Raw genomic sequence first — 24,971 nt, forward strand, 5'->3', positions numbered from 1 at the left:
GCCCCCCAAAGTGTGAGCCACATTAATACATGTGAATATGAAATAAATACACAATAAAGCTACCATGCATACAATAAATAAATAATATAAAATGAGTATGTCGTATCCAAGCATGCACAGGAATGCATAACCTACCGCACAGGGTTGTTGTGAGGATAAAATGGGGAGGAGGAGAGCCACATATGTCACTTGAGCTCCTTGCTTAATGCAACTTGGGCTGTTCATGGTAGAGCAGAGATTTGAACCACGGCTTTCCTGATTCCTCCCCCACATCTCTTAATCTTGTCACACTTATTTAGCAAGCACCTTGCAGGCAGAGATCTGTTGTTTTCCGATCTGGTATAGCCAAGTGATTTAAAATAAAAGTGTTAAGGAAGTTTCTCCTTCAAATGCAGCTTCAGCCATGACATAGGGGGCATCCTTGCCTCGTCCCCTTCTATATCTTACATTTTTCCTGCAATGGCATTATTTACAATCAGGTTTGCAGTTTGATCTGTAGGGGACTTAGTGGACCACAAGCTTAACATGAGTCAACCTGAGAGTGATGCAGCAGCAAAAAATGCTAATGCTATTTTAGGCTTCAACAACAGAAGTGTCCAGATCAATGGAAGACAATAACACAATGAAATTCAAAACAGTAACAATTTATTGCACATTTATTCAAAATCCATTAAAAACTATTTAGTTTAAGTAATGCAAGAAAATCGACCAGCTTGAGCCAGTGACACCAGAGAGGGCCATTTTCAAATACAGTGGTACCTCGTGTTGTGTCACCTTCAGGTTACGGAATCTTCAGGTTACGGCTGCAGCAAACCCAGAAGTGTATACTTCCAGGTTTCGCCACATGCATGTGCAGAAACGCTCTATCACGCTGCGCATGTGCGCAGAAGTGGCGCCTCTAGTTATGGATTTTTCAGGGTGCACACAGCACCCCGAAACAAATTAAATCCATAACCAGAGGTACCACTGTAACTCAATGGCTGTCACATGGAAGATGAAGCAAGCTTTTTTCTCCTGCTCTGGATGGTAGGACTCGAACCAATGGCTTCAGAAACAACAAAAGAGATTCCGACTAAACATTGTTCAACAGAGGAATGGACTCCCCTGGAAGGTGATGGACTCTCCTTCCTTGCAGGTTTTAAAGCTGATATTAGATGACCATCTGTCATGGATCCTTCCTTCCTTCCTTGTTCTGCCCAATCTCAGTCCATATTTCATGGCTGGTTAAATCATCTATCCCCCTCCTGATTCTCAGCGCCTCTTCTTCTGCCAGTCTTTGGCCAATTGGGATGTCCAAATAGAGCCAGCAATTCCTTCAGGGAGGAAAATCATAACTCTTCAATGATGTCATCATCTGGATGGTAGATGTTATGTATTGGGTTTAATACAAGGTGCGTTCTAACCAATCACATGTGCTGGTAGACGAACATTCTAATGGCAAGTAAGCGCATGGACTTTCAACTGTCAACGGTCAGTTCATGCTCAGCATTATTATTATGTTGTCCAGTCAGTTTGGTTCTTGTTTTCCTATGAGTGAGCTGTTGTCACTAACAAATGTTGAATAAACGTAGGGCTTCTGACTTTTTCTGAACACTGGTGACAAGGATGGGGTTGATGAACTACCACTGCCTGCCGCCTCGCAGTAAGCGCGACCTCACCGCCACGCCAGACTTAGCAAATAGTCCCGGAAACGAGACTGCGCCTGCCACATCTTCGCAACCACCCACAATTGCACAAGCAACCGCTCCAGGTCCAAGGATGGCCACCAGTCATAGTCGGCCACCACCGGACTTGGATATGAGCCATCCTGCAGAATAGCCGCAGTGGCTCCACCAAATAAGGAGCTATGTCCGATTACAAGGTTTCACTAGGGAGGCAGACAAGGTGGATGTGCTACTGATGGTGCTGGGAAGTTCCGCCATCACTCTACTGGAAGGTCTGAATAGAGGCATGCACTTTTGATGAGCTGACACAGGCTATGAAAAGATAGGAAAGGCCTGCCAGGCAGGGAGCAGGTCCTGCAGGACTCCCAGCAGGAAGACCTGGGAGGTGTGTCTTGGGCAAACAAGGGACAAGGGAATTTGCTGTCCTCAAGGTGTGGGGCTTACCTTCTTTCAGATTTTTCCAGAAACAAGTCAGCTCTGGGCGAATTACTGTGTTCTGCAGAGGAAAGAAAAATCTGGGTCAGATGACACTACGAACCCCACCCTGGATGGGTGCAAAAGAGCACAGAAGCAGCCTCACGCCAAGAAGGATGGGTCTCCCTATGGCTTGGGCCCAATCCCTTGCCCCAGAGGACCTCCTTGGACCCCGCAGCCTCCTAGGCAGAGGTGGAAGGGCAGCACCAGGAAAGGGGGCAGAAATACCCTCTGGCCTCATCCTGGCACCCAGGGACACACACCACATCTTCTGCATTAAAGGTTGCTGGGGGATGTCTCTTGGGGGGATGGAAGCAACCAAAGAAATGAATACAGGAAGGCAAGTTACTTACTCTGAGGTGGGGGAATCTTCGTGAAATGGCCAGCAGCAGAGAAATGCTGCTGGCCGCTAGTTTCCTTTCCGCCTCACTTCCCCAAAGGGCGTAAAATCAGAGGTCCTGCGGGAGGAAAGAGTGTCTCAGAGTCAGGGGCCAGTCTGGGCCAAAGCGGCCCTCCGCTGACCCCATCACGGAGTCCCTGGCACTCCTGAACCATGAGGGTTGCCACTTTTGGTCTTGGACCAAATTGGGGGCCAAGCGGGACAGGGGACTCTGTGCCCCAGAAATGGGACAGTCTGTTGGGCAAGGGACAGGGGACAACCCTAAACCCACTCCTGATGCCATCAGGACACTTACAGTGAGCAGCTGGAGGAGGGTGCCAGCATTGGGGGCCTCCAGAAGGAGACCCCCCAGTAGGCTCAGGAAGTGCCTCTTCCGTTTCTGCGGGAAAAGAGAGAAGAGAGGTTGAGTGCTGGGTTAAATCTTGCAAGGTTGTGAGAAGACAGAGATGTGCAAAGGGAAGTCAAAGCAGAGGACATACCTCTTTATCCTCCTCCTTTTCTGCGCCCCCAAGAACAGCCTCCATTGTCCTATGCAGGATAGCACTGACCATATCACAGCTGAAATGGGGTCTCATGAAGGTGGAGAGAGAAAGGAGAGGGGTTAGACGCTGCCTCCTCCCTTGCCCCCTTCTGCCTGCTCTTGCCCACCTGGCACTCCCCCTGGAGTTCTGCCCCCCACCCCACAACCCCACCCACCCCAGCTGGAGGTGATCCCTGAAGTGCTCCAAGTGGCCAAAGATGTGCTGGAAGAGAGAAGAGGAGGAAAATCAGCTCCTTCCAGGGGGTCACCGGAGGATGGCTCCGACCCCAAATGCCAGGCTTGTCTTTCCAGGGGATTGGCAGCCCCATGCCCTAAGCCAGAAAGGTCCTCCTCTCCGGCAAATGCACAAGCCCCTCCCCAAAGCCCCTCTCTGCCCCTCCCTCCCTATGGGGGTCCCTCACGCCACCCCTCACTCACCATAATGGCTTTGGCCGTCTCCTGCTTGGAGCACTTCAGGGTTCAGAGCCCCCTGAGCCAAGCTGCCTGGCAGTTCTGGAAGACCTCCAGGTGGTATAGCTGATCTTCCTCCAGCAGCTGAAATGCAAAAGTCACGCTGTCAGTTCTTTCCAGGGCTCCTCTGCATCTGAGAATGCAGAGTGGGGGGCAAAGAGCCCAGGCAGCGTGGGCAGGGCCGGATTTAGATGAACAGAGGCTCTAGGCTACTCCACTTGTGAGGCCCCGGCCAATCCCCCACCCTCACTAGAAGAAAAAAATCAAAGTGAACTGTACAAAATTGCACAAGAACTCAATAAAGGTCTGATTTCTGAAGGGCTTTGTTGACCTTGTGAAAATGACCTTGTGCACAGGTCCAAAAATGGAGCATAAACACAAATTCCAGGTCTTCCATTTTCTGCAAAAGATTGTTAGCTTGGAGCCTGGTTTCCCCTTCCCATTAACATCAGAGTACAAATGACTGAGGGTATCAGTGACAGCACTATAACTTTCCAAAATAGCTTCTGTGACTTTTGCATGTGCTGTGCGTCCCACCTAGTATCTGATAAATATTTAGGCACTTTAGACTGAGGTGGCAAAAATGATTTTAGAACTGCCCATCTCTTTGTGGAAGATGAAAAGAAGGAATAAATTTCATTGATAATGCCAAAACAAATCCTTTACTCATGCTTAGGTTAGAATCTAAAAACAAAAAAAAATTACTCTTCAACTGGATAAACTTGAGCTTCTGTCACTCTTCAGTAGCTGCCACCACTTGCTGACTTCCCTATGTCTTTCTTGAGGGGCAGAGAGACCCCTCTGGCTGACTCCTGGGGTTTGGAGATGAAAACCCCTAACTTTGGGTTTCTCCTGGAGGGTTGGCACCTGCACATTTTGGGGCTTTTTCCTTCCCAGGACCCTTCTTAAGGCACTGGTAGCGGGCAGAGCGGGGAGACTCTGTGGTCAGAGCACTAGACTGGGCTTTTAAACAAAGAACAAATATTTTCTTGACTATCTGCAAGTAGCAGGATTTTAAACACAAAAGGCCCTTTAAATTAAACATAGAAAAGGAAAACACTACCGGGCACAAATAAAACTGAACAAAACGCAGTTCCTCCAACCCTATACTTATTTTCCCTCAGGATGAGGTCCAGTTACCAACCTGCAGCCTAGCCTCCTGCCTTCTACAGGTAGTTCTGGATCCCTCTGAGGATCCCTTCCCACTGCTGGCTTCCCTGATCCCCAAGGCCTCTCTCTGCCTGTGGGCAATCTGCAGTGCATGCTGCAGGTACCAACAGGGCTCTGTGAAGTGTGAAAGATAGAGCTTGCTTGCCTGGTCTATCTGCCTCAGCTGGCCCCCCACTCGTACTCTCCCACTGATTAAAGTGCAGCACGTACCACTACTGACCTGACCCTTGAGCTGGGGAAGGTTGTTGACTCTGGGCCTACGGGCTCTGGATTCTGAGATGGAAAATTCTGGGAGGCGAGGACACTCAACAGCCCAGCTCGTCGGGGTGCAAGTCCTTACGGGTCTCTGCGGTTAGCAGAAGAAGGAAGTTCCAGCCAAATACAGGAGCAAAACAGGGGTCAATAGACCACAATCTTTATTGTTGTGCAACAGGTCCCCACACAGAGTAAGAACCCCGAACATGGGTTACAAGCTCTTTGAAAACCTTCCCTCCCTACCAGAATACATGTCCAGAACCATCATTGAGACATCACGGATACATCATCATCATGTCACCAGGAAGGAGGGGAGTCGTGAGGTTACCCAAGTTCATCAACTTGCCCCGTGTCATGAATGAGCCAGCTGCCAGGGAAGGTTTGCAGGCAGCTCCCAGTGAAGGAAGTTGCCAGGAAGCAAGAGAGTTAACTGCCAGACAAGATGAGCATAGCCCAGTGCCAACTCCCCCACCCTTAGGACTGGCAGTTGATAAGAGAAGGACGTAGGCCTGGCCAGGATGAAGAAGGCCTGGTCTGGATGCTGAAGGCCTGGCCAAGATGAAGAAGGCCTGGGCAGGACGTAGAAGGCCTGGCCCGGACGTAGAAGGCCTGGGCAGGACGAAGAAGGCCTGGCCAAGACGAAGAAGGCCTGGTCTGGATGCTGAAGGCCTGGCCAGGACGAAGGCCTGGTGAGGCCCCCTAGATTTAGAGGCCCTAAGCTTCAGACTACTTAGCCTATACATAAATCCAGCACTGAGCGGGGGGGGGGGGGCAAGTCTGAGGGATCCACTCCCTGCTCTCGTTTTATCCAATACTCACCGCTAGGGAAGGGATGTGTAACCCCAGCACATCTGCAAAGAGAAGGACATGGGGACAGGTGAGTTCATCCCTGAGCCCCTGGCAAGGCTATTCCAAGAGTTTTCCCCTGGATTCCAAGTCCTATTACAGGGGAGGGACACCCCAGGTCTTGGGCATCAATTCTGGCCTCCTGCCCCCAGAACATGGCTTCCCAGGGAAGGTGCCCCTCCCACTGACAACTCCCCCCCCCCGCCTTGCCCCGCAGCCCAGCCCCCTGCTTCCTCCATTGGACCCCACAAAACGGGGTGGTCGCTGGCAGGGTTGGGTTTCCAGACACTGGCCCAGATGGACCTTGGGTTGGATCCAGCCGTCTGGCTCTGTGTATCTTTTGACTAGCTGCCCCCCTAACCCATTCCTGCCCTCCTCTGTCCCAAAAAGGAGGGACATTTGCTCACCTGACGCCATGGGCTGCTTCGGGCCTTGCAGGGCTGTTGCTGCGGCTGATCAGGCATCTTAAGCACCTTAACTTAGAAGAGAGGAGCAGAGAGAGCGACTCAGAAGCTGGCAGCCCCAATTCTTGGGGGGCGTTTGTGTGTGAGGAGGGGCGTCTGGCCCAATTCCTTCCATCTCTCTGCAGTTCAGTGACCTGAAAGGGCATCACCAGAGCTGGAAAGAGGCAGCCCAGAGCATGAAGGGCTGGCAGAGAGAGAAAGGAGGCCCCAGGTGCTATGGGTTCAAGAGCTCCAGCCCAAAGGAAAGAGAAGCATTGCCAGCTGTTAAGGGGCTGCTCTGCCTCGTCTTAGGACAGCCCTGCCCTTCCTGGAGAGGGAGGAGACCCATAGGAGGATCCTCCAAGCATCAAGGTGTCCCAGAAGAGGAGCAGAACATGAGGAAGATGGTGGAATCTTCCATGGAGCCAGAGAGACCCCCAGGAAGGGGGAGAAGGCCGATGTCGTAGGGCAGTTGGAGAGATGCAAAATGGAGCCAGGCAGAGGTGTAGCGGTTGGAGGGCTGGACTAGGAGGACCTGGGAGAGCAGGGTTCGAATCCCCACTCAGCCATGAAGCTCCCTGGTGGACCTTGGGCCAGCCTAGCCTACTTTGCAGGGCTGCTGTGAAGATAACAATTGGTGGCAGGAAGAACCATGAAGGCCACCTTGAGCTCCTGGGAGGAAAGTGGTCTATGAATGTCCTAGTAAATGTAAATGATGAGAGGGGAGAGAAAAGGGGAAGGCAGGGAAAGAGTGTGGAGGAGCTGAAAACCAAGCCTGATGAGGAACAGTTGAGGCAGCTGGGTATGTTTAGGCTGGAGAAGAGGAGACTGAGAGGAGAGCCATCTTTCAATATCTGTGGGCTGCAAGAGGGAGCAAGCTTGTTTTCTGCTGCTCCAGAGAGGAGGGCAGGAGAGGAGATTCGGACTAAACGTTAGGAAGAACTTTCTGATGGTAAGACTCTCTGGGCGGTGGTGGACTCTCTTTCCTTGGAGGCTTTGAAGCAGAGGTTGGATGCCAGTCTGTGAGGGATTCAGCTGCAATTTGGGGAGTGAATAGCACTGGCCTACTTTACAGGGTTGTTGTAACCACACAGGGCTGCTGAGCATCCAAAAGTTCCTGACAAATGTTGAGCCTTCCATTTCATTGTGGGGAACAGCTGGAGCGCATCAGGAGGCGTCCCTCAACTTCCGTTTCTTCTCTCTCCTGCAGCCAAAGGGGCCGGGCTGGATTACCAAATAGGCAAAGTAGGCACTGGCCTATGGGCCCCACACTTTTTAGGGGTCCCACAACAATGGATCAAAATAATATTGATCTGATCTTGAAAGAAAACGACAATCAATTTTTCTTAGTTCAATATTATTCCAGCGTGCGCACAAAGCCTGCCACCACCCAGATTTTGACTGCCAAGGGGCCTCCACAGGGTTTAATCCATCACACACACACCCCAAGATGTTGCTGGACTCTCAAGTCCCACCAGCTGAAAACAGCGAGGTTGGGGATAATGGGAGATGTGGATCAATAACATAGAAGGCTGTAGATATAGAGTGCAGGTTTCTCAAGCTCCCTCAGTGGAATCTAGAGACTACCTGGAATCCAGGGCAAGAGGAATGTTTGGCTGATCAGGGAGCAAACAGGTCCAGCTAGTCCTGGACATCTTAAATTAGTGGACAGAAGATATACCGTATGCTAGGTCAGGGTGTTGTTACATTGATCCCACCTGATAAGAGACTTGGGACAGGCCAGAGAGATCTTGAAAGCAGATCTTCTCTGCAAGAGCTTCCAAAAGCGTGTATGTTAAACTTTATTTAAAATATGTCTTCTGCCTTTCCCTGTAAGTGTTCTTATAAATAAGAACTGCGAAATACAATACAATCAACTCCCCTCTCACAACAAAAATGGCAAACCATACAAGTATTCCTCCCCAACCTGGTGCCCTTCAGGCATGTTGGGATTACAACTCCCACCAGTCACAGCCAGCAAGACTGTACAGTGGTACCTTGGTTTAAGAACAGCTTAGTTTATGAACAACTTGGATTAAGAACGCTGCAAACCTGGAAGTAGGTGTTTTGGTTCGTGAACTTTGCCTTGGGAGCAGAACATGTTTCGCTTCCTTTTGAGGGTAAATTGAGTCCCTCACTGCTATGGGAAAGCACGCCTTGGTTTAAGAACGCTTTGGTTTAAGAATGGACTTCCAGAATTAAGTTCGTAAACCAAGGTACCACTGAATTAAAGTGACTGATACATATCCCACATGTATGATGCCTGGGCTGATGGAACCTGCAGTCTCAAATGGCCACGCTAGCTGGAGATGATGCCAGTTACAGTCCAAAACATCCGGAGGGCACCAGGTTGGAAAAGACTGCACACAAAGTTCTTCCCAAGACAGGCATTCTCCAGTCCCCTTTCCCCACTGTGCAAATAAATAGGTTGTGTGTGTGCATTTTTGTGCATCACAGATTGCAATGCACAAGTGTGGAGTTGGCTTTGGGGAAGGAATCCAGCATGTTGGCCTGCCTTTGATAAAAACAAGAGGTGATAATAGGGTCACTAAATTGTATGTCTTGGGTGGGGAATAAGCAAATCTTGTGAGGACTGGTCTCCCAATTGTGATGAGCCATGAGAGCTGCGTGTAGAGCCTAACTGTTCAGGAGCAGTCTACCCCCTGGTTAGCAGATGCTGGAGACAAACAACAAAGAAAGGCTACTGCCTCCAAGCCTTGTCAATTGGGCTTGCCAAAAACATCTGGCTGGTTGGGGAGAGAGTTCAAGGTTAGCTGGATCTTTGGTCTAATCCAGCAATACCAATTTTAAAGTTTCTATGGCTGTGGAGATAAGGCTATCAATGGCTGCTGACCTACAGCTGTAGGCAGTAATGCTTCTAGATATCACCTGCTGGGATGCGCAGGTAGTGAGAGCATTGTCACATTCAGGTTCTGTTTTAGGTAAAGTTGCCAGATTTTTTTCAATGAATCCAGGGACACTTTTCAACTTCAATGGATTTTGTATGGGGACTGATCTGTAAATCCAGGGATTGTCCCCAGGAAACTGGGACGCCTGGTAACCTTAGTTTTAGGGCTTCCCAAAGGCATTTGGTTGTCCTCTGTAAGAAATGGGTTAGAAAGGATGTTTAGAATAGTCTTCTCCCAAAGGCCTGAAGCGTTTCTTTTGGAAATAAAAGGGACAGGGGTCCCTCCAAAGAGTTGGTTAAAACTGTTTATGTTCGCTATCACTGCAGACAGAATTATGTACGCACAGAAATGGAAGGAAAAAGAAGTTCCTTCCAACAGAAGAGGAGTGGACTTTGAAATTATTGGACTATGGCAAAGAATCCAAAAATATTGGACTACGGCAAAAATGACAGCAAAATAAGAGATCAAAATGAAGAAACGCTTGTAGAAGAACGGAGATCCTTTTCGGATTATCTGAGAAAATATTAAAGTCAAGTGAAATAGCAGGCAGGACTTGAAAGGAATGAAAATGATAAAGCAATGTGTGTTTTAATGAAATATTACATTAATGGCAATAGATGAATGATTTGAATAGAAGCATTGTGGAAGGAAGGATGGAAAGTCAAAATTTTAAGGGAATATTGTATTAAAATTGAGTTGAATTGGTTAAATGGCTTGAAAACTAATAAAAATGTATTGGGGGGGGGGGGAGAATGTAAGAAAAGCCCTACAGGATCAAACCAATAGTGTATCTCAGAGGTTTTTGAGCTCAGCTGCCTCCCCTCTCCTTGCAAATCCTCAGGCAGCCGCAGCCCCTAGACTCTGAACTGCCCCATCCACCCCATAGAGACGTGCATCCTTATATTGCCCCACAGGGGCCTGGGAAGTATCCCCTGGCCAGCCCCAAAGGCACCATTCGCCTGCAGAGCTTGTAGCCAGGGCTGCTGCAACAAACAGCTGTGAAAGCTTTTGGGAGGAAGACGCAGGAGGGGATCAGAGGAGGGAGGGGAGGAAAGAGGGACAGAGGCCAGTGTTGCCCGCAGCACCCCTGGCTATCATTTAAGGCACCCGAGGGTCCCACAGCACACTAGTTGAAAACCACTGGCCTATCTAGTTCAACACTCTGTCTTCAAAGTGGGCCAACCCAATGCCTTTACTGGGAAGCCCATAAGCAGAACCTGAACACAACTCTCACTGCTTGCAAATAAGTGCTTTTCATTTGCATGATTCAGCCAGTTGATAGAATCTGGGTTTTGAGGCAGCATAGTTTGGGTTAAAACAAAAACAACCTTTTCCTCCTGATGCCTGTGCAATATATTCAAATTAAGATGAATCATCCTGTTTGTTGAAAACCACCAACACACACTCCCTTGCTCACCTTGCCTGGGTGGGGTCAGCCAGGAAGCAGAGCATTCAGGTTACAAATTGGCAGAAATTAACGTTTTAAGCTCCACCCGTGGTTTTTGGCTTTTCTAAATTGGAAATGTGTTCTAGCCCTTTAAATTTTTTTCTGGTTAAAGATATATGCCCCACCCACCTACCTGGGCCAGGTGTACTCCTTGACAGCCAGTCCATAGTGAGTACATATCCAAACCCCAAACTGGGCCAATCAGAATGAAGGGAGAGAGCAGCAGAGCAACCAATGGCAGAGTGGGAATGGCTTCCTAAGGCTGTGCTACCTGACTGCTGTACCTGAAGCTGGTTAAACCCAGGAAATCGCAGAGTAGTGAGATCACCTGCTTCTTTTGGACCCAGAGGAAAGAGGCACAGGTGTGTCCTCACCTGCTTTCTTGTGGGGTACCTGAACTCCTCAGGAGCTTGAAGTCACTATGCGGGCCAAGGATGATGAATATGATTACCTCTTCAAAAGTAAGATTTTTCCTCTTTTTTTCAATTTCCTGGCCTTCCTAAGAGTTGCAAACTCTTATTCTTTTGTTTTTTAGGGCGTGGGGGGTATTAACAGGAGAAAAGCTTCTGTCCAGACACCATCATTACTTAGCTGCTGATGTGTGCTGTTTTAAAACTCTTATATTGCTCCACTCTTCTTTTTAAAAGTGTATTTTGTACTCAAAAGGCAGATTTTATGTATTTGCTTCTACCCTAAGAGAGAGCAGACCCTACAATTTGCCTATGAAATGTCTCATATACAGTAATGTAGAACCTATGTAAAACTCTGCCCCATTCATGAAAAGTTGTTGGGTAACTCCAGCCACCTCTGATTCCCCCCCCCAAAAAAAGCCCTGTGCTGCGGCCCCACAAACATCCAATGTTTCCTCATTTTTTATTTACACCCATCTAAACTTGGGTGTCTAAGAGAGACATCAAGTTTAAATGGACCTCAGTAAAAATGGGAAGAGATTGGGCTTTTGTGGGTCTACCCTGCAGGGCTGTGGAGAAGAAACAAAGGTGGCTGTTCCATATTTCAGCCCAGTTACTTTCCTCCCCTCCCTGCAACCAGGATTCATACAATTCTTTGCCACAACTGTGGGTCTCTCTGCTGCTCCCTGTTCTAAATTTTATTATTTTACTGTATTTTTGGTTTTTATGGAAGCCGCCCAGAATGGCTGGGGAGGCCCAGCCAGATGGGCGGGGTATAAATAATAAATTATTATTATTATTATTATTATTATTTTATTATTATTATTATTATTTAACTTACTTTAGGAATAATGTCCCAAGGTGTTAATGAGACTCTGTTTTGGGGCCAGGTGTTCTCTGCTGATAATTTAGGCCCTCCAGACGTTTTGAGTAATCATTTGTGGTACATTTTGTTTGAAGAAATTAGGGAGAACTTTGCTTTTTGTTTTTCACCTTCCTATTCTGCCCTTCCTCCTAAAAGAGCCCAGGGTGGCAGCTTAGCCAAATATTGGGGAAATGTGACACTGGGGGGAACTAAGGGCCTGAGTTGCATTCTGCTCCCCGCCCTTAAAAACTGATGCTAAAACTGTAGCTTAAGTGTTCTCTTTTTTTTAATGATGCAAAAGGGACCTGACACACGTCTGGGGAAATGGCAGGACGTAGTGAAATTCAGGTTTGGCAAGGCTTGTGCTGTGTCTATGAATCTCAACAAAACACCTGAGATCTCTCTTCCCTAGGTTTTAAAAACCCTGGAATTTGAACTGAGGGTTGCAGGGGTGTCTAATGAAACTGAAAAACCAAATTGGCCCATAGAACTGTACTTTATTGGTTTGTCTAAGTCTTATTTTTCGAAACAAGTTTGGAAAGTTTCTCTGGCCTTGCTGCTAGATAGCCCTGTCTGGCAAGCTGCCTTTGAAAGCTGGTTTGTTTAATTTTACATTGTCTTGACCTTCAACTCTCCCTCCTCCTCCCAGGGGCCAGCTCTACCATTAGGCAAAATCAGGCAAGGTGTCTCAGGCAAGAGATTCAGAGAGCAGGGAGGGGCCTGGCAGAAGCCCTTCATCCCCTGCTCCCATTCCTCCTGAGTCTCCTAAGTTAACAAGCTCTGTGGCCCCTGCTGCCCCGAGGTATAGCACAGGACCATTGCTGAAATAAGATTGAACCTCAGTCCAGTTAGATTCTGTACATCGTGTGTGTGTGTGTGTGTGTGTGTGTGTGTGTGTGTGTGTGTGTGTGTGTCAGGGAGGTGTGAGCATCCTCTAGTTTTCTGTACTGGCCTACTTTATAGGGCTGTTGTAAAGATTAGGGAGGGACCAATGATGAAACACTTCCAGCCCCCTCTGCTGCACAAGCCCAAGCATCATCATGAGTTTGGGAATATTAAACCCAGAAGCTCAGAAATGCCACTTTCCAGATGTCTGAATAACAATACATGTCTCTTTGCTTGGTATTATGAAAGCCATTCTTCCAGAGGCAGGTTCCTTAGTAACTCTTGAGCGTTGGAAATGAGGTTATCCGAAGAGGGAGGGAGAGAGAGTGACGGATGTTCCTGGAGTTTGGGCTGACTCGAGTTGTTATCTGCCACAGAGGACAATATGGTGTCTCTTCATTTGGTTCTTACTTCAACACTGAAGTCTTCTAGAGCAGTGGTTCCCAATTTGGGGGTCCATGGCACCATTCACATAACCAAAACTAGCATAGAGATATCATTATTTTTTTCAAAAGTCAATGGCTTGGCTTTTGAGAAACAGGAGGTCTGCAGCACTTAGCTAATTGGCAATGACTGATCTAGCTCACCTGGAGTCAGCAAGCTATTTTAGCAGCTGTGGCACTATGGCTTTGATCTCCAACAAAGGGGAATAGCAAGAGGTTCAGGAAGAATGGCATGGGTTTTGTTTTTGTTTGTTTTTGCTACCACTGCCTCCCCTGGATCTACCGCCTGAGGCAATTGTCCCTCCCTGTCTAATGGTAGGGCCAGCCCTGAATGGAGCTACACAAGGAATATGGGGGAAGGAGGTTGCCTGGACCCTTGACCAGCCCTACTTTGTTTTTTTAGTGTTTTTTAAATTAAATTTGGTTCAAATGGTTGCCGTCTAAAGCGACCTCCATTGGTTTTACTTAGTTTCCCACTTTTAATATCCTCCCTTTCTCCCAAGCAGGATATTGCTGTTCGCCTCTTTGTCGTCCTCACAACAACCCTTTGAGGTTGGTTAAGCTGAAAGACATGACTGGCCCAAGGTCAGCCAGAGATCTTAGCAGGCTAGCCACAGACAGGCTGGCACTTTGACTTGTGTGTGTAAATTGGTTTGTTGTTTGAAAACATCAGTATATCACTCTGAGCCATCACGTTTACAGGAGAAATTCCTGCGTCGCTTGATTATGTTCACCTCAAATGCAGTGCTCTAAAACCAGCCTTTGCCAGCCAAATGTTTTGGACTACAAGAATCACATTAGACCTGGGGCTGGTGGATGATGTGTTCAAAATGGTGCTAGTTGGGGGTTGATGAGTAAGGCTTTCTTAGCCAATGTCATTCTGTTAGGATGCTTTTAGGTCCAAATACTGATAGCCCATCTAGATATCCATCCAGATATCCATTTTATTGTGCATTCATATGCAGCCCTTGCTTCTAATACTGTTTTGGAACAGACTAAGGGCCCATCTGTACTATACATTTAAAGCACTATAATTCTAGGAGGTGTAGTTTGTTAAGGGTGCTGAGAGTTGTTAGGGGACCCCCGATTCTCCTCCCAATGATCGAAATTCCCCAGATGCCTAGCTCGTTTTGCAGCCTGGGCGGGTTCCACTGCGACCAAGTGAAGATGTAATGCCACCAGGTTTGGTGACTGACATCTCCAACATCTGGCTGTTCTGCAGCAATGTTTTCTGCAGTTGCACGCACCCCTGCGGGCCCCAGCATCAAAAGATGCTGCTATGCGCCAGCTGGCTGACCTTGTCACTATTTTATTCTGGATTGTTTTATTTGATGTTTTAATGTGTTGTAAACCGCTTTGAGATTTTTTTCTCTGAAATGTAAAGCAATATAGAAATGAAATGAAAAATAATAATAATAAATATGAAACATGGGGGGGGGGTGACCGTAACCTAGGTCTAAGGTGCCATTTGGTAATTGGCTAATACCGTGGTACCTCAGGTTAAGTACTTAATTTGTTCCGGAGGTCCATACTTAACCTGAAACTGTTCTTAACCTGAAGCACCACTTTAGATAATGGGCCCTCCTGCTGCCGCCGTGCCGCTGGAGCACGATTTCTGTTCTCATCCTGAAGCAAAGTTCTTAACCCGAAGCACTATTTCTGGGTTAGCGGAGTCTTTAACCCGAAGCGTATGTAACCTGAGGTACCACTGTATATCTAACACTGCCCCCTCCCAGAGCTACAATTCCCAGAATAGTTCACAATGATGTGTAGATGATCCAGGATAAATAGACCACCAGCATTCTATTATTGCATCAATGACATGTTGCAGAATGTAAGCACCCAGGGGTAGCGGGGTACCCCAGTTCTGGAGGGTCTCTGTGGGTGAAGCCAGACCCAAGACCACTTGTAGGCTGAGCAGCTGAGGCACTCCCTGCTTACATCTTGCTGCTAGCCTTGAAGCTCTTGTGGGAAGAGGAATTTCATCCAAATGAGTCAACGATTGCTCATGGACTGAAGTCACTGGATTTCACTTCTGATGACTCTGCTTCCTTTTCTTTGAAAAAGCCGGAATGACGGCTTGTGTTGCTACACACCTCTTTTTAAAAAAATAATAATAATTTAAAAAAAAACCTTTCACCTTCACTTGCTCATGTTCCACACCCAGAGATGGGTTCACAAACAGTCCTTTTGTATTCTGAGGAACAGGGATAGGTAGCTGGTGGTTGGCAGTGGGACAGGAAGGACTTCCAGATCAGGCATGTGAAGGGGAGGCACTGACTGCCTGGTTTCTCCCTGGGTTGGCCACTTTGCATGGAGGGCGGGTGGGGTGGGGGGGACAGGAATCCAGTCATTCCTGTTTCGTAGCATTTTTACCTGGATGGGCTTGTGAAGCAGCATTTCAGCTCAGGGGAAAGCAGGTGTGCTTCATTCTCCGCCAAGGTAGGCCTTGGTTCTCTGGGCCTAAAGAATGAAGTCCATTTTATCCTGCTTGTGCTTATTGGGGTTGTTATATAGGCCATCCCACTACTAGCACGGTTTGCACTTGCAAACGTTTTGAGGCAGACACGAACTGTTTTATTTCCAGGCGCTACATGTCCTGCTGAAATCATAAGAAGAGCCTGCTGGATCAGGCCAGTGGCCCATCTAGTCCAACACCCTGTTCTCACAGTGGCCAACTAGATGCCTGTGGGAATCCAGCAAGCCAGATCCAAGCACAAGAGCCCTCTCCCCTCCTGTCCTTTCCAACAACTGGTATTCAGAAGCATCATTGCCTCCAGCTGTGGAGACACTCAGCACAACCATCATGGCTAGTAGCTGCCAAGAGCTCTCTCTTCCATGAATTGGCTCAATCCTCTTTTAAAGCCATCTCAGGTTGGTGGCCACCACTCCCTCCAGTGGGAGGGAATTCCATAGTTTAACAACATGCTACATAAAAACAGGCGCGGAGCTACCTGGAGTGGGGCTAGCCACCCGCACAACAAGTGGGGGGGGGGGCTTTCCGCCCACACAGCAAGCGTTGGGAGGGGCGCTGCTAGCCACGCAACAAGCGTTGAGAGGCGCCACTAGCCGCCCGTGGCAACATCATCCCTAGTGGTCCGCTGCCCGTGCAGCGAGTGTCCGGGGGCGCCGCCCGCACAGTAGGGGGGAGGTGGCGCGGCAATGTCACCTGCCCTCATGGCTGACACCCAGTGCGCACCGCCCCCCCGCACCCGCCTTCCTCCGCCAGTGCATAAAGAGCTTTCTTTTATCCACCCTGAATCTTCCAACATACAGCTTCATGTACAGTGGTACAGTTACATACGCTTCAGGTTACATACGCTTCAGGTTACAGATTCCGCTAACCCAGAAATAATACCTCAGGTTAAGAACTTTGCTTCAGGATGAGAACAGAAATCGTGCTTTGGCGGCGCGGCGGCAGCAGGAGGCCCCATTAGCTGAAGTGGTGCTTCAGATTAAGAACAGTTTCAGGTTAAGTTAAGGTGCTTCAGATTAAGAACAGTTTCAGATTAAGTTAAGGTGCTTCAGATTAAGAACAGTTTCAGGACCTCCGGAACGAATTAAGTTCTTAACCCGAGGTACCACTGTATATGAGAGAAGGAGAAAAACTTCATCCACTTTCTCCATGCAATGAGGAATCGTTTACAATTCTGTTAGGCCGCCTCTTAACTCACCTTTTCCCTAAACCAAGAAGTCCCAAATTTTGCAGCTTTTCTTCAGAAGGGAGTCATAACTTTTCTAAGCACAAATGTGCTGGGGGTTTTTTGGTCCTACTTCTGTTGTGCACTACAGCACCAGAGTGCCTCTCCAGACAACAATAATGCGGCATCATTCAGGAAGCATCACAGAACAACAAATAAACTGGGGGATGTGTGGACGTTCCGTGGGAAGAGGGAATTATTGTTACAATCATTCTGGAAACTGTAGCTCCGTGAGGGGGATAGGGGTTTCCTAACAACCCTCAGCAGCCTAACAAACTACAGCTTCCATAATTCTTTGGGGGAAAGCCATGAGTGTTTAAAGTGCTATCACAGTGCTTCAAATGTAAGGTGTGGATGTGGCCACCGTTGGGTTTGCAACCTCACTGAGAACTAGGACCCTCTTGAGTCCATCTTCTTCCTGGTGTTGTAGTGCTGCTAGGGTTGCCATATTTCAAAAGGTAAAAATCCTGACACCCACAAAGTTGTTGATAGTGATTTTAAGCTTTTGGAGCTGTTTCCACTGCTTTTTCCATTGCGTTGCCATGCATTCGGGGTTTTTTCTGACATTTTGCCGATTTGGCAAAATCCCCGACACAGTTTTTACACCATTTTTAAAAAATAGGACATGTCAGGAATTTTCCTGACGTATAGCAAGCCTAGGTGCTGCCAACTTTGAGGACAGGAAGCCTTAATCAGAAACTCTTTCCAGTGCATCACTGCCTAATTATGTTGGTGATTAGGAAGAAGTCTGTGGTTAGGAGATTTGGGGTTTTGTGCTACCATTTCCTGTTGACTGACAATCTTGGGGTTCCTGTGGGTTGGACTTAAAAGAGGCTTTAAGTTACAATTTGTGATTCTGTTTTGCATGTTTGTTTGTTTGTTTGTTTGTTTGTTTGTTGACAAAGTAATAATCATAAATAAATAAGAATAAAAATGTGCACCCTACCCACTGTTCTAGCTATCCAACCTCCCAAAATTTCAACACCTCTTGCAATGGTTTGACCCCTTTCTGTTTTAACAGCACAAATTCTACAAACACCCTCCATATCTCCTCAAAATCATTACTCCTGCATATTCCCCGTCTTACTTTAATGGCACATGTTAGTTTATCATTAATAGCTATATCTCACACCTCTTTATACCATGCGTCCATTTTATATTCTGCTTGCCCCTTCCACTTCCTAGCTATCATAATTTGTGCAGCTGTCAATAAATTTACGAGCAAGTCCTTCATAGCCTGTGAACCTTCCACCCCATTGTAAATTGATAATAACAGTTCTGCATGTTTGAGAGAAAGAGTTCTGCAAAATATGCTGGTTGCTTCCCCCACCCCACAAATGTTCAAAGCAGTATGTTAGATGTGGGAGCATCCAAACATGTAACACACCCCTTCCCCAGTAACCCAAAATAGTACAGTCCAGGAAAGACTTCTACACATTCTGCAGAACCGAGTGTCAAACCTTTTGCCTTATCCTTCCGTTTCTAGCCTTGAACCTTTGGAACAACATTTTGCCATTTCCCTTCTCTCTGCCATTAGCATTCTGATGCTTAATTGTCTTCTCCCTATTTGTTACCTTGTTGCTTCTTTGCAGTTGTCCTCATCGGAGACTCGGGAGTAGGGAAAAGCAACCTCCTTTCTCGGTTCACCCGAAATGAGTTCAACCTGGAGAGCAAAAGCACCATTGGGGTGGAATTTGCCACACGAAGCATCCAAGTGGATAACAAGACAGTGAAGGCCCAGATCTGGGACACCGCCGGGCAGGAGCGTTACCGTGCCATTACTTCTGCGTAAGTACTGCCTTGCCTTCTCATGCTGCAGTGGGAAACCCCAAAGTGCAGTCGTCTTGGCAAAATCCCATAGCCACGCTTCTCAGGCTATTCAATAAAAATGCAGTTTGGATCAATGCAGACATTACAACTTTGGGGTCCTAGTCAGACCACTGTTAAAGAGATTCCAATGCTGTTGTTCTTTGCTTTGTAAATACAGTTGTGGACTAGGAAAATTCTGATAATGGGCAGGCGAAAGTAGGCCAGGAAAAGCTATACTTACTTTACTGATATCTAAATTTCTGTCCTGCTTTAAGGCTGACACCTCAAGGTGGCTAAATGGAAAAACCCAATTTCTCTAAAAAAAAAACCCCGACTAAAAATGGCTTTGAAGATTAAATAACTAATTCGGCAAGGGAAATCAGAAGTCATAAAAGCAATGAATTGTGCCATTAAAAGCTCATGAGAATAAGGTGGATTTCACCAGGAGCCTAAAAGACAGCAGTGAGCATGCCTGGTGAGCAGGAAGGAGTTCATTGAGTGCAGCTCCCCCTCCAAAAAATACTCTCCCCCCGACAGTAGACCCCTGATAAACTATGGGTGGCACCCAGAGCATCCCCTAATAAGCAGGCAGGCTCATGTGGGAGAAAGGGGTCCTTTTGTTACCTCTGCAGACAGGCAAAGACCTTAAACTGGCCCTTGGATGTAGATTAGTGTGGCTCTTAATATACTAGCAGTGAGACAGCTAAGAAGGTTGTTGTTGTTGTTGTTGCTGCTGCTGCTGTTGTTTACCCGCCCTTAACCCTAAGGTCCCAGGGCAGGTTATGACAATTACAACATTGGAAACAGTCTAAATTTAACAACTTAGAATCACAGAAATAGGAACGGTCCTTAAAATGCACATCTCGGGTGCCAAAGGCCAGGGTGAAGAGTTGCATCTTCACCGCATAGCTTCCGGCGAATGCTGAAGGTGTCAGGCCTTTTCCCCTCGTGGAGGGAGTTCCACAGCTTAAGATCTGCCACAGAGAGGACCCTGTCCCGGGCCTCCACCATCCCAAGCTTTTGAGGTGGAACTACAGTGGAACTACAAGAAGACCTCGTCTAGTGGTCTTAACACCCTGGAGGGTCTGGAGGGATGGAGACTATCTCAGTTATTTGGGGCCTGAACATCTTGAATTGGACCTGGAAATGAACTGGCAACCAGTGAAGCTGTTTTAAAGCAGCTGGGATCTAAATGGAACCCCAGCGGCTAATCTGGCTGCTGCATTTTGGACCACAAGCCGTCTTCAAGGGCAGCCCCACATAGACCACTTTGTAACAATCTATCTTGAAAGCTACCAGAGCATGGAGTACAGTGGCTAAGTCATCTCTGTCCAGAAGACATTCCCGAAGGGCCACCCAGATTATATCTATTTATCTATATCCATATCCATATCCATATCTATCCACCTAGGGGCTAAATTTACTTAGCTGCCCCATGTCTGAGGAGGCCAGTTCCAGTTGGCAATCTGGTCACCACCAAGTTTGGAACTACTTGCAATTTCTTGGTTGTTTTCAAGGGCAGTCTGCTGGCATCCAGTCAGAAAGGAATTGCGGGGTGGGGGTTGTGTGCAGACAATACTGTTGTCCAGTCGGAATGGGAGTGGGAAATGGAGTCGTGTGTTGCGGACATGGCATGTGATCAAGGGTGAACTTCCACAGACGGGTGTGGGACCCTTGTGCACACCGTGTGAGATCTCTGAAGGTGCTGTGAACTTAGTTCTTAAGGTAGATAAAAAGTAGATTAAAAAAGATTCCAACCCCATGCAGTAAAGGTTGGATGCAAGACTCCCTATCCCGCAATTGATCAACAGTTTGGCAAATGCTCCTTATTTTGTCAGGACAAAGTTTCAATTTATTAGCCCTTTTTAAACTCCAGACACCTGTTCCAAGGAATCCAAAGCCACCATCAGGGTCTGATAGAAAGGAAAGTCAGAGCTAGATATTCTCAGTGTATTCTCAATCCTGTGACTCCTCCCAGTGGTTTCATGTGGGTATTAGACAGCATGGATGAACTTTATTCATTGCTAACCTCCCAGGAGCAGAGCAGAGTGTTTCTCCACCATCACGAGATTGTCAGTTGCCAAGACAATTCTAAGTTTGGAATAGGTTTTTCAAGATCACCTTCCTTGCTCTGAAAAGATTTCTCTTTGGCTTCCGTGACTGTGAGAAGGGCAGAAGTTTTGCAGGGACAAAAAGGCAATCCTCATTTACTTAAGGAAGGTGTTTTATTACAAGTAGGCAAAAGCTTCCGAGCTTCAAACAACTGTCAGCTGCACAGTTTCTGGTGCCAGCTGTTAGTGGACATTAAATCAAGCACTAAAAGTCTTGGGCTTGGTGAAAAGGTTCTAGAACAGCCTTTGCCAATGTGGTTCCCTCTGGATGTTTGAGAACAACTCCCATCATGACTTGGCTGGCTGGAGCTGATGTGCGTTGTAGTCCAAAACATAAAACTCATTCCACATTTGTAAGAAACCTCACTTTGAAACTCACTGCAACCACCTTTGCTTTCTCTTTTCTGCACCTGCCAAAAACATTTTTGTTTAGGCCAGTCTATCCAGAAATGCAGAAGACATGCGTTTTAATCTGTTTTCAGGATGTCACTGGCTTTAATTGTTCTTTGAATAGCTGCTTTTAACTGTTCGTATTGATACTGTCCTGTTCTTTTTGTAAACCGCTTGGAGGTTTTCTTTCCTACAGTCCAGCGGTATATAAATGTTATGAAATAAAATGTATTTAATGGGCTATGCAGCTATTTGGAGAGTGAAAATGGTAATGGATGGTTATTTTTTACGACGGGGGGTGGGTGGCATTCAGTGTTGTGCAGCAAGCTTAGTTTTTACCTCCCCCTTCCCCTTCCACCTTCTGATCCCACTGCAGTTACTACCGGGGGGCAGTCGGGGCACTTCTTGTTTACGACATCGCCAAGTACCTGACCTATGAGAACGCAGAGCGCTGGCTCAAGGAGCTGCAGGACCACGCTGACGCCAACATCGTCATCATGCTGGTGGGCAACAAGAGTGACTTGCGGCATCTGCGGGCAGTGCCCACCGATGAGGCCAAGAGCTTTGCAGGTACCCCTCTGCCCCATTCCTCCTGCCGCCTCCTTTTACTTGCCCTGGTGGGGGAGAGTCTCCAGGGCCACCTCCCTAGACTCTGCACAAGGCACTGTGTATATCTGTGGTTTATTCATTTCTGTTTTGTACATTATGGCTTTCAGCAACCTGGTGCCCTCCAGGGGTTGTTGGACTCAAGCTCCCACCAGCCCCAGAGTCGTTTCCAAAAAATATCTGGAGGGTTACATGGTCTCCATTCACTGTGTTACAGCTGCAGGGACTAGAACCTTGAATTTATTTTTTCTTAAGAAAAACAAAACAAGGCTGTTGCAGTTACGCGTTGTCAACAGAGCAACAGTCTTGATTTGCTCAAGAGGCAGCTGCTATAGTTACCATCCCTCTGTCTTCGTACATCTGGATATTCTGGGGAGCTGAGCCCCGAACCTGCTTGCTAATGTGAAGCCTCAAAATGTCTATCGTTGGGATGTGCAGAATGCATTTCCATCCTAGTTGGCCAACCCCAACAATGCACCTTGGCTAGTGGGAAAGGAATTCCAACTTATAGCTTCAAACTGGTTTGGCTCTTGGCACCTCTGCTTCTGACAAGGCTGTCAGAGTCAGAGGTCTGTTCATCTTTGCACCTGGAAGATTCAGGACAGAAAAAAAGGAAGTCCTTCTTCACACAACTGTGGAATTTCCTCCCGCAGGAGGCAGTGATGGTCACCAACTTGGATGGCTTTAAAAGAGAATTGGACAGGTCCATGGAGGACAGTATGACTATTGGTGGCTACTAGCCACAATGGCTATGCTCTGCCTCCATGGTCGGAGGCAGCAATGCTTTTAAATGCCATTTGCCGGAAACGACAGAAGGGGAGAATGCTCTTGTGCTCGGATCCTGCTTGTGGGCTTCCCACAGGTATCTGGTTGGCCACTGTGAGTACAGGATGCTGGACTAGATAGGCCATTGGCCTGATCCAGCGGCCTTTCTCATGTTATTATGTTCCCACAGAAAAGAATGGCTTGTCATTCATAGAGACGTCAGCTCTGGATTCCACCAATGTGGAGACTGCCTTTCACAACATCCTAACAGGTAAGCCGTTATGTGGGGTAGGGTGAACTCGCAGATAAACTGGCTTTGTGCAACTGCTTGTCTGGTGGAGAATTCTGGAGCACTTGAAAACTTCACATACTTCTGTGACATTTGGGCTGGTCCCAGCAAAGGTATTACACCAACTGGGGATATTTGCAGGTTGTTGTTTTTTTAAATGGACCTACAACAGCGACCTATTGCTTCTTACCTAAGAAATAAGCTGTTCTGCTCCAAAACACACCGTCCCCCATCACTGCTCTAGCCTCATCTGTCTGCAAGACTTCATCTTCTCCGCTTTTTCCTCTCCAGAAATCTACCGGATCGTATCCCAGAGGCAGATTGCTGGTGGGCAGCCGGAGACAGAGTTCAGCGCCAGCAGCACCATCGAGCCGATCAAGGTCCTGCCTACCCACCAGGAGGGCCGGCAAACCCCTTGCTGCCAGAACATCTAACCTGCAAAGACTGCAACGAGGAAGTGAAAGGGGATCAAGGAAGGCCAAATAGTCCCCGGTACCTCCAAGGGGGAAAGTGATGCTCCAGGGAAACTCCTCTTTTTCTTCTTCTGGTACTCAACGTCCACCGTGCTACTCTGCTTCATGTAGATCAGAAACACATAACGGATCGTGTTCGTCTCTAGATGTGAGGAAACATTAGTGTTAATGGGTGCTTTTCGGACCACCTGAGAGACACCCCATCCCAATTCCACAACCTTCTTCCCTGAGAGGTGGCTGCTGGCATGAGGAAGTTGGTGGGTGGCAGGGATGGCGCTTCCCACACCAATCGCCCTTTGAATTTCTTGCCGAAACTATTTTCCTGACTAGCATACGGTTTAAGTAGAGCCTTTTGCTAACATAGGGGGTCATGGCATTCAGCGCTATATGTCTGGAATGAAATTGATTGAGCTGGTTGGGCAGCCCACTTCTAAACCAAAGATAGAGTGGACTCACTATCATGGCTTCATGGGCTGTGGTTTTCAGGGGTTTTTTAAGTTGCTGAATGTTAAATAAAAACAACAACTCCTTTGCTCCCTCCTAATTACAACTCCTCTTTGAGGGAAGTCATGGTGAATTAAGCCTGGTTCCCCCCCCCCAAGTTGGTTCTGTCATACAGACATGCCCTCCCCACCCAAAAAAATTGGGGGGCTCCACTGAGGTACAAAAGCCAGGCTATTGAGTAAGCCTCAACCTGTGTAAAGAAGCCCAGAAATTGAGGCAAGGCCCGAGGCCTGCCTCGCTTAGAAGACAGTGAACTTTAGCCGCCCTGTGGCTTGGCAGCAAAATGGCTTTGTATCAACAAGCAAATAGGAGTTGCTTCTGAGTGGTGACTGTTCTGGGCATGCCAGATGGCTTTAAAGCACAACTCGCCAGTCAGGTTGCATTTGTGAGGGCGTCTGTCGCCTCCACCTTCACCATAGCAGCAGAAAAGCCTCCCGGCCTGGTATGATCACACCCTATGTTGGCTCAGTGCATTGGGTGACAGCTTCCTGCAGATTTTAATCCAGCAAATTGGTATATTTCCCTGCTGCCCCTTGTGCTGTTTTAAAGACCCAGGTTCCCATTAGCTTCGTGTCTCAAGAGCAAGTTTGGGAAATGGGAAGCCCAAAGCAGCAATAAGTAGCCTTTTGAGGACCATGAATGGAGCTGGAGTTTGCATTCTTGCTCAGCCTTGGAGAAAATGGCTGACCCTCAGGATGGAGAAGGAAGATGTTGGTCGGAGTTGTTTTTCCCCTCCCCTCCCTGTTTTGACTTTGCTACCTTTTCTGGAGTGATCAACCGGTAAAGATGAGAGTATGCTGATGGTTAGATTCTCGTGGCTTTCTCTTGGTTTTGCTCCCAACTGCAACTTTTGTGTAAATAGTAGGCTATTGGGAGGGGGGTATTTTAATGTGTGAAATTGCCTTCCTTTCATTTGCTTTGAAACTTGTGTTGATGTTGTTTTGTGGGGTCTTGACTTCTGTGTGTGCTACGTGTTTAAATAAAAGCTATTTGTTTTATTGTATTGTGATTATTTACTACACTTTTATCCTACCCTTTTCTCTCCAAGGAGATTGAGGTTCTCTCTCTCTCTCCACCCATTCTTTTAACATCACAACAACCCTATGAGTTGGGTTAGGCTC

The 24,971-nt window shown here is 47.5% G+C and overlaps 2 protein-coding genes across 6 annotated transcripts; one reads left to right on the forward strand and one right to left on the reverse strand.

The window, feature by feature from the left end:
- Positions 1–623: 623 nt before the first annotated feature.
- Positions 624–10,391, reverse strand: LOC309359122 (uncharacterized protein). 4 transcript variants are annotated; one of them, XM_081892610.1, is made up of 7 exons: positions 6,208–10,391; positions 4,910–5,045; positions 3,497–3,613; positions 3,018–3,108; positions 2,834–2,917; positions 2,492–2,596; positions 624–2,160 (listed from the first exon to the last, which is right to left on the reverse strand). In XM_081892610.1, the coding sequence occupies exons 1-5, from the start codon at positions 6,262–6,264 to the stop codon at positions 2,896–2,898; spliced, it is 423 nt and encodes a 140-aa protein (XP_081748736.1). In that variant the 5' UTR covers positions 6,265–10,391; the 3' UTR covers positions 624–2,160; positions 2,492–2,596; positions 2,834–2,895. The 4 variants fall into 4 exon arrangements, 1 of the variants encoding a protein (XP_081748736.1); XR_014163720.1 differs by lacking the exons at positions 4,910–5,045; positions 6,208–10,391 and adding an exon at positions 5,774–5,860; XR_014163721.1 differs by lacking the exon at positions 6,208–10,391 and having other exon boundaries at positions 624–1,938; positions 4,674–5,461.
- Positions 5,718–24,848, forward strand: LOC309359094 (ras-related protein Rab-11A-like). 2 transcript variants are annotated; one of them, XM_081892569.1, is made up of 6 exons: positions 5,731–5,831; positions 10,712–11,060; positions 18,496–18,691; positions 21,590–21,783; positions 22,775–22,855; positions 23,165–24,848. In XM_081892569.1, the coding sequence occupies exons 2-6, from the start codon at positions 11,021–11,023 to the stop codon at positions 23,305–23,307; spliced, it is 654 nt and encodes a 217-aa protein (XP_081748695.1). In that variant the 5' UTR covers positions 5,731–5,831; positions 10,712–11,020; the 3' UTR covers positions 23,308–24,848. The 2 variants fall into 2 exon arrangements, with proteins under 2 accessions (XP_081748696.1, XP_081748695.1); XM_081892570.1 differs by lacking the exon at positions 10,712–11,060 and having other exon boundaries at positions 5,718–5,831.
- The last annotated feature ends 123 nt before the right edge of the window (positions 24,849–24,971 follow it).

Source organism: Podarcis melisellensis (genome assembly GCF_964234715.1).
Source record: "Podarcis melisellensis genome assembly, chromosome: 16".
Taxonomy (NCBI): Eukaryota; Metazoa; Chordata; class Lepidosauria; order Squamata; family Lacertidae; genus Podarcis; species Podarcis melisellensis.

Coding starts and splice junctions, on each gene's coding strand:
- LOC309359122 (XM_081892610.1), bottom strand. CDS start 6,264: ATGCCTGATCAGCCGCAGCAACAGCCCTGCAAGGCCCGAAGCAGCCCA. Junction 5,046..6,207: donor GAAGCAGCCCATGGCGTCAG/GTGAGCAAATGT, acceptor TGCTAACCGCAG/AGACCCGTAAGGACTTGCAC. Junction 2,918..3,017: donor AAAAGGAGGAGGATAAAGAG/GTATGTCCTCTG, acceptor CTTTTCCCGCAG/AAACGGAAGAGGCACTTCCT.
- LOC309359094 (XM_081892569.1), top strand. CDS start 11,021: ATGCGGGCCAAGGATGATGAATATGATTACCTCTTCAAAA. Junction 21,784..22,774: donor TGAGGCCAAGAGCTTTGCAG/GTACCCCTCTGC, acceptor ATGTTCCCACAG/AAAAGAATGGCTTGTCATTC. Junction 22,856..23,164: donor CTTTCACAACATCCTAACAG/GTAAGCCGTTAT, acceptor TTTCCTCTCCAG/AAATCTACCGGATCGTATCC.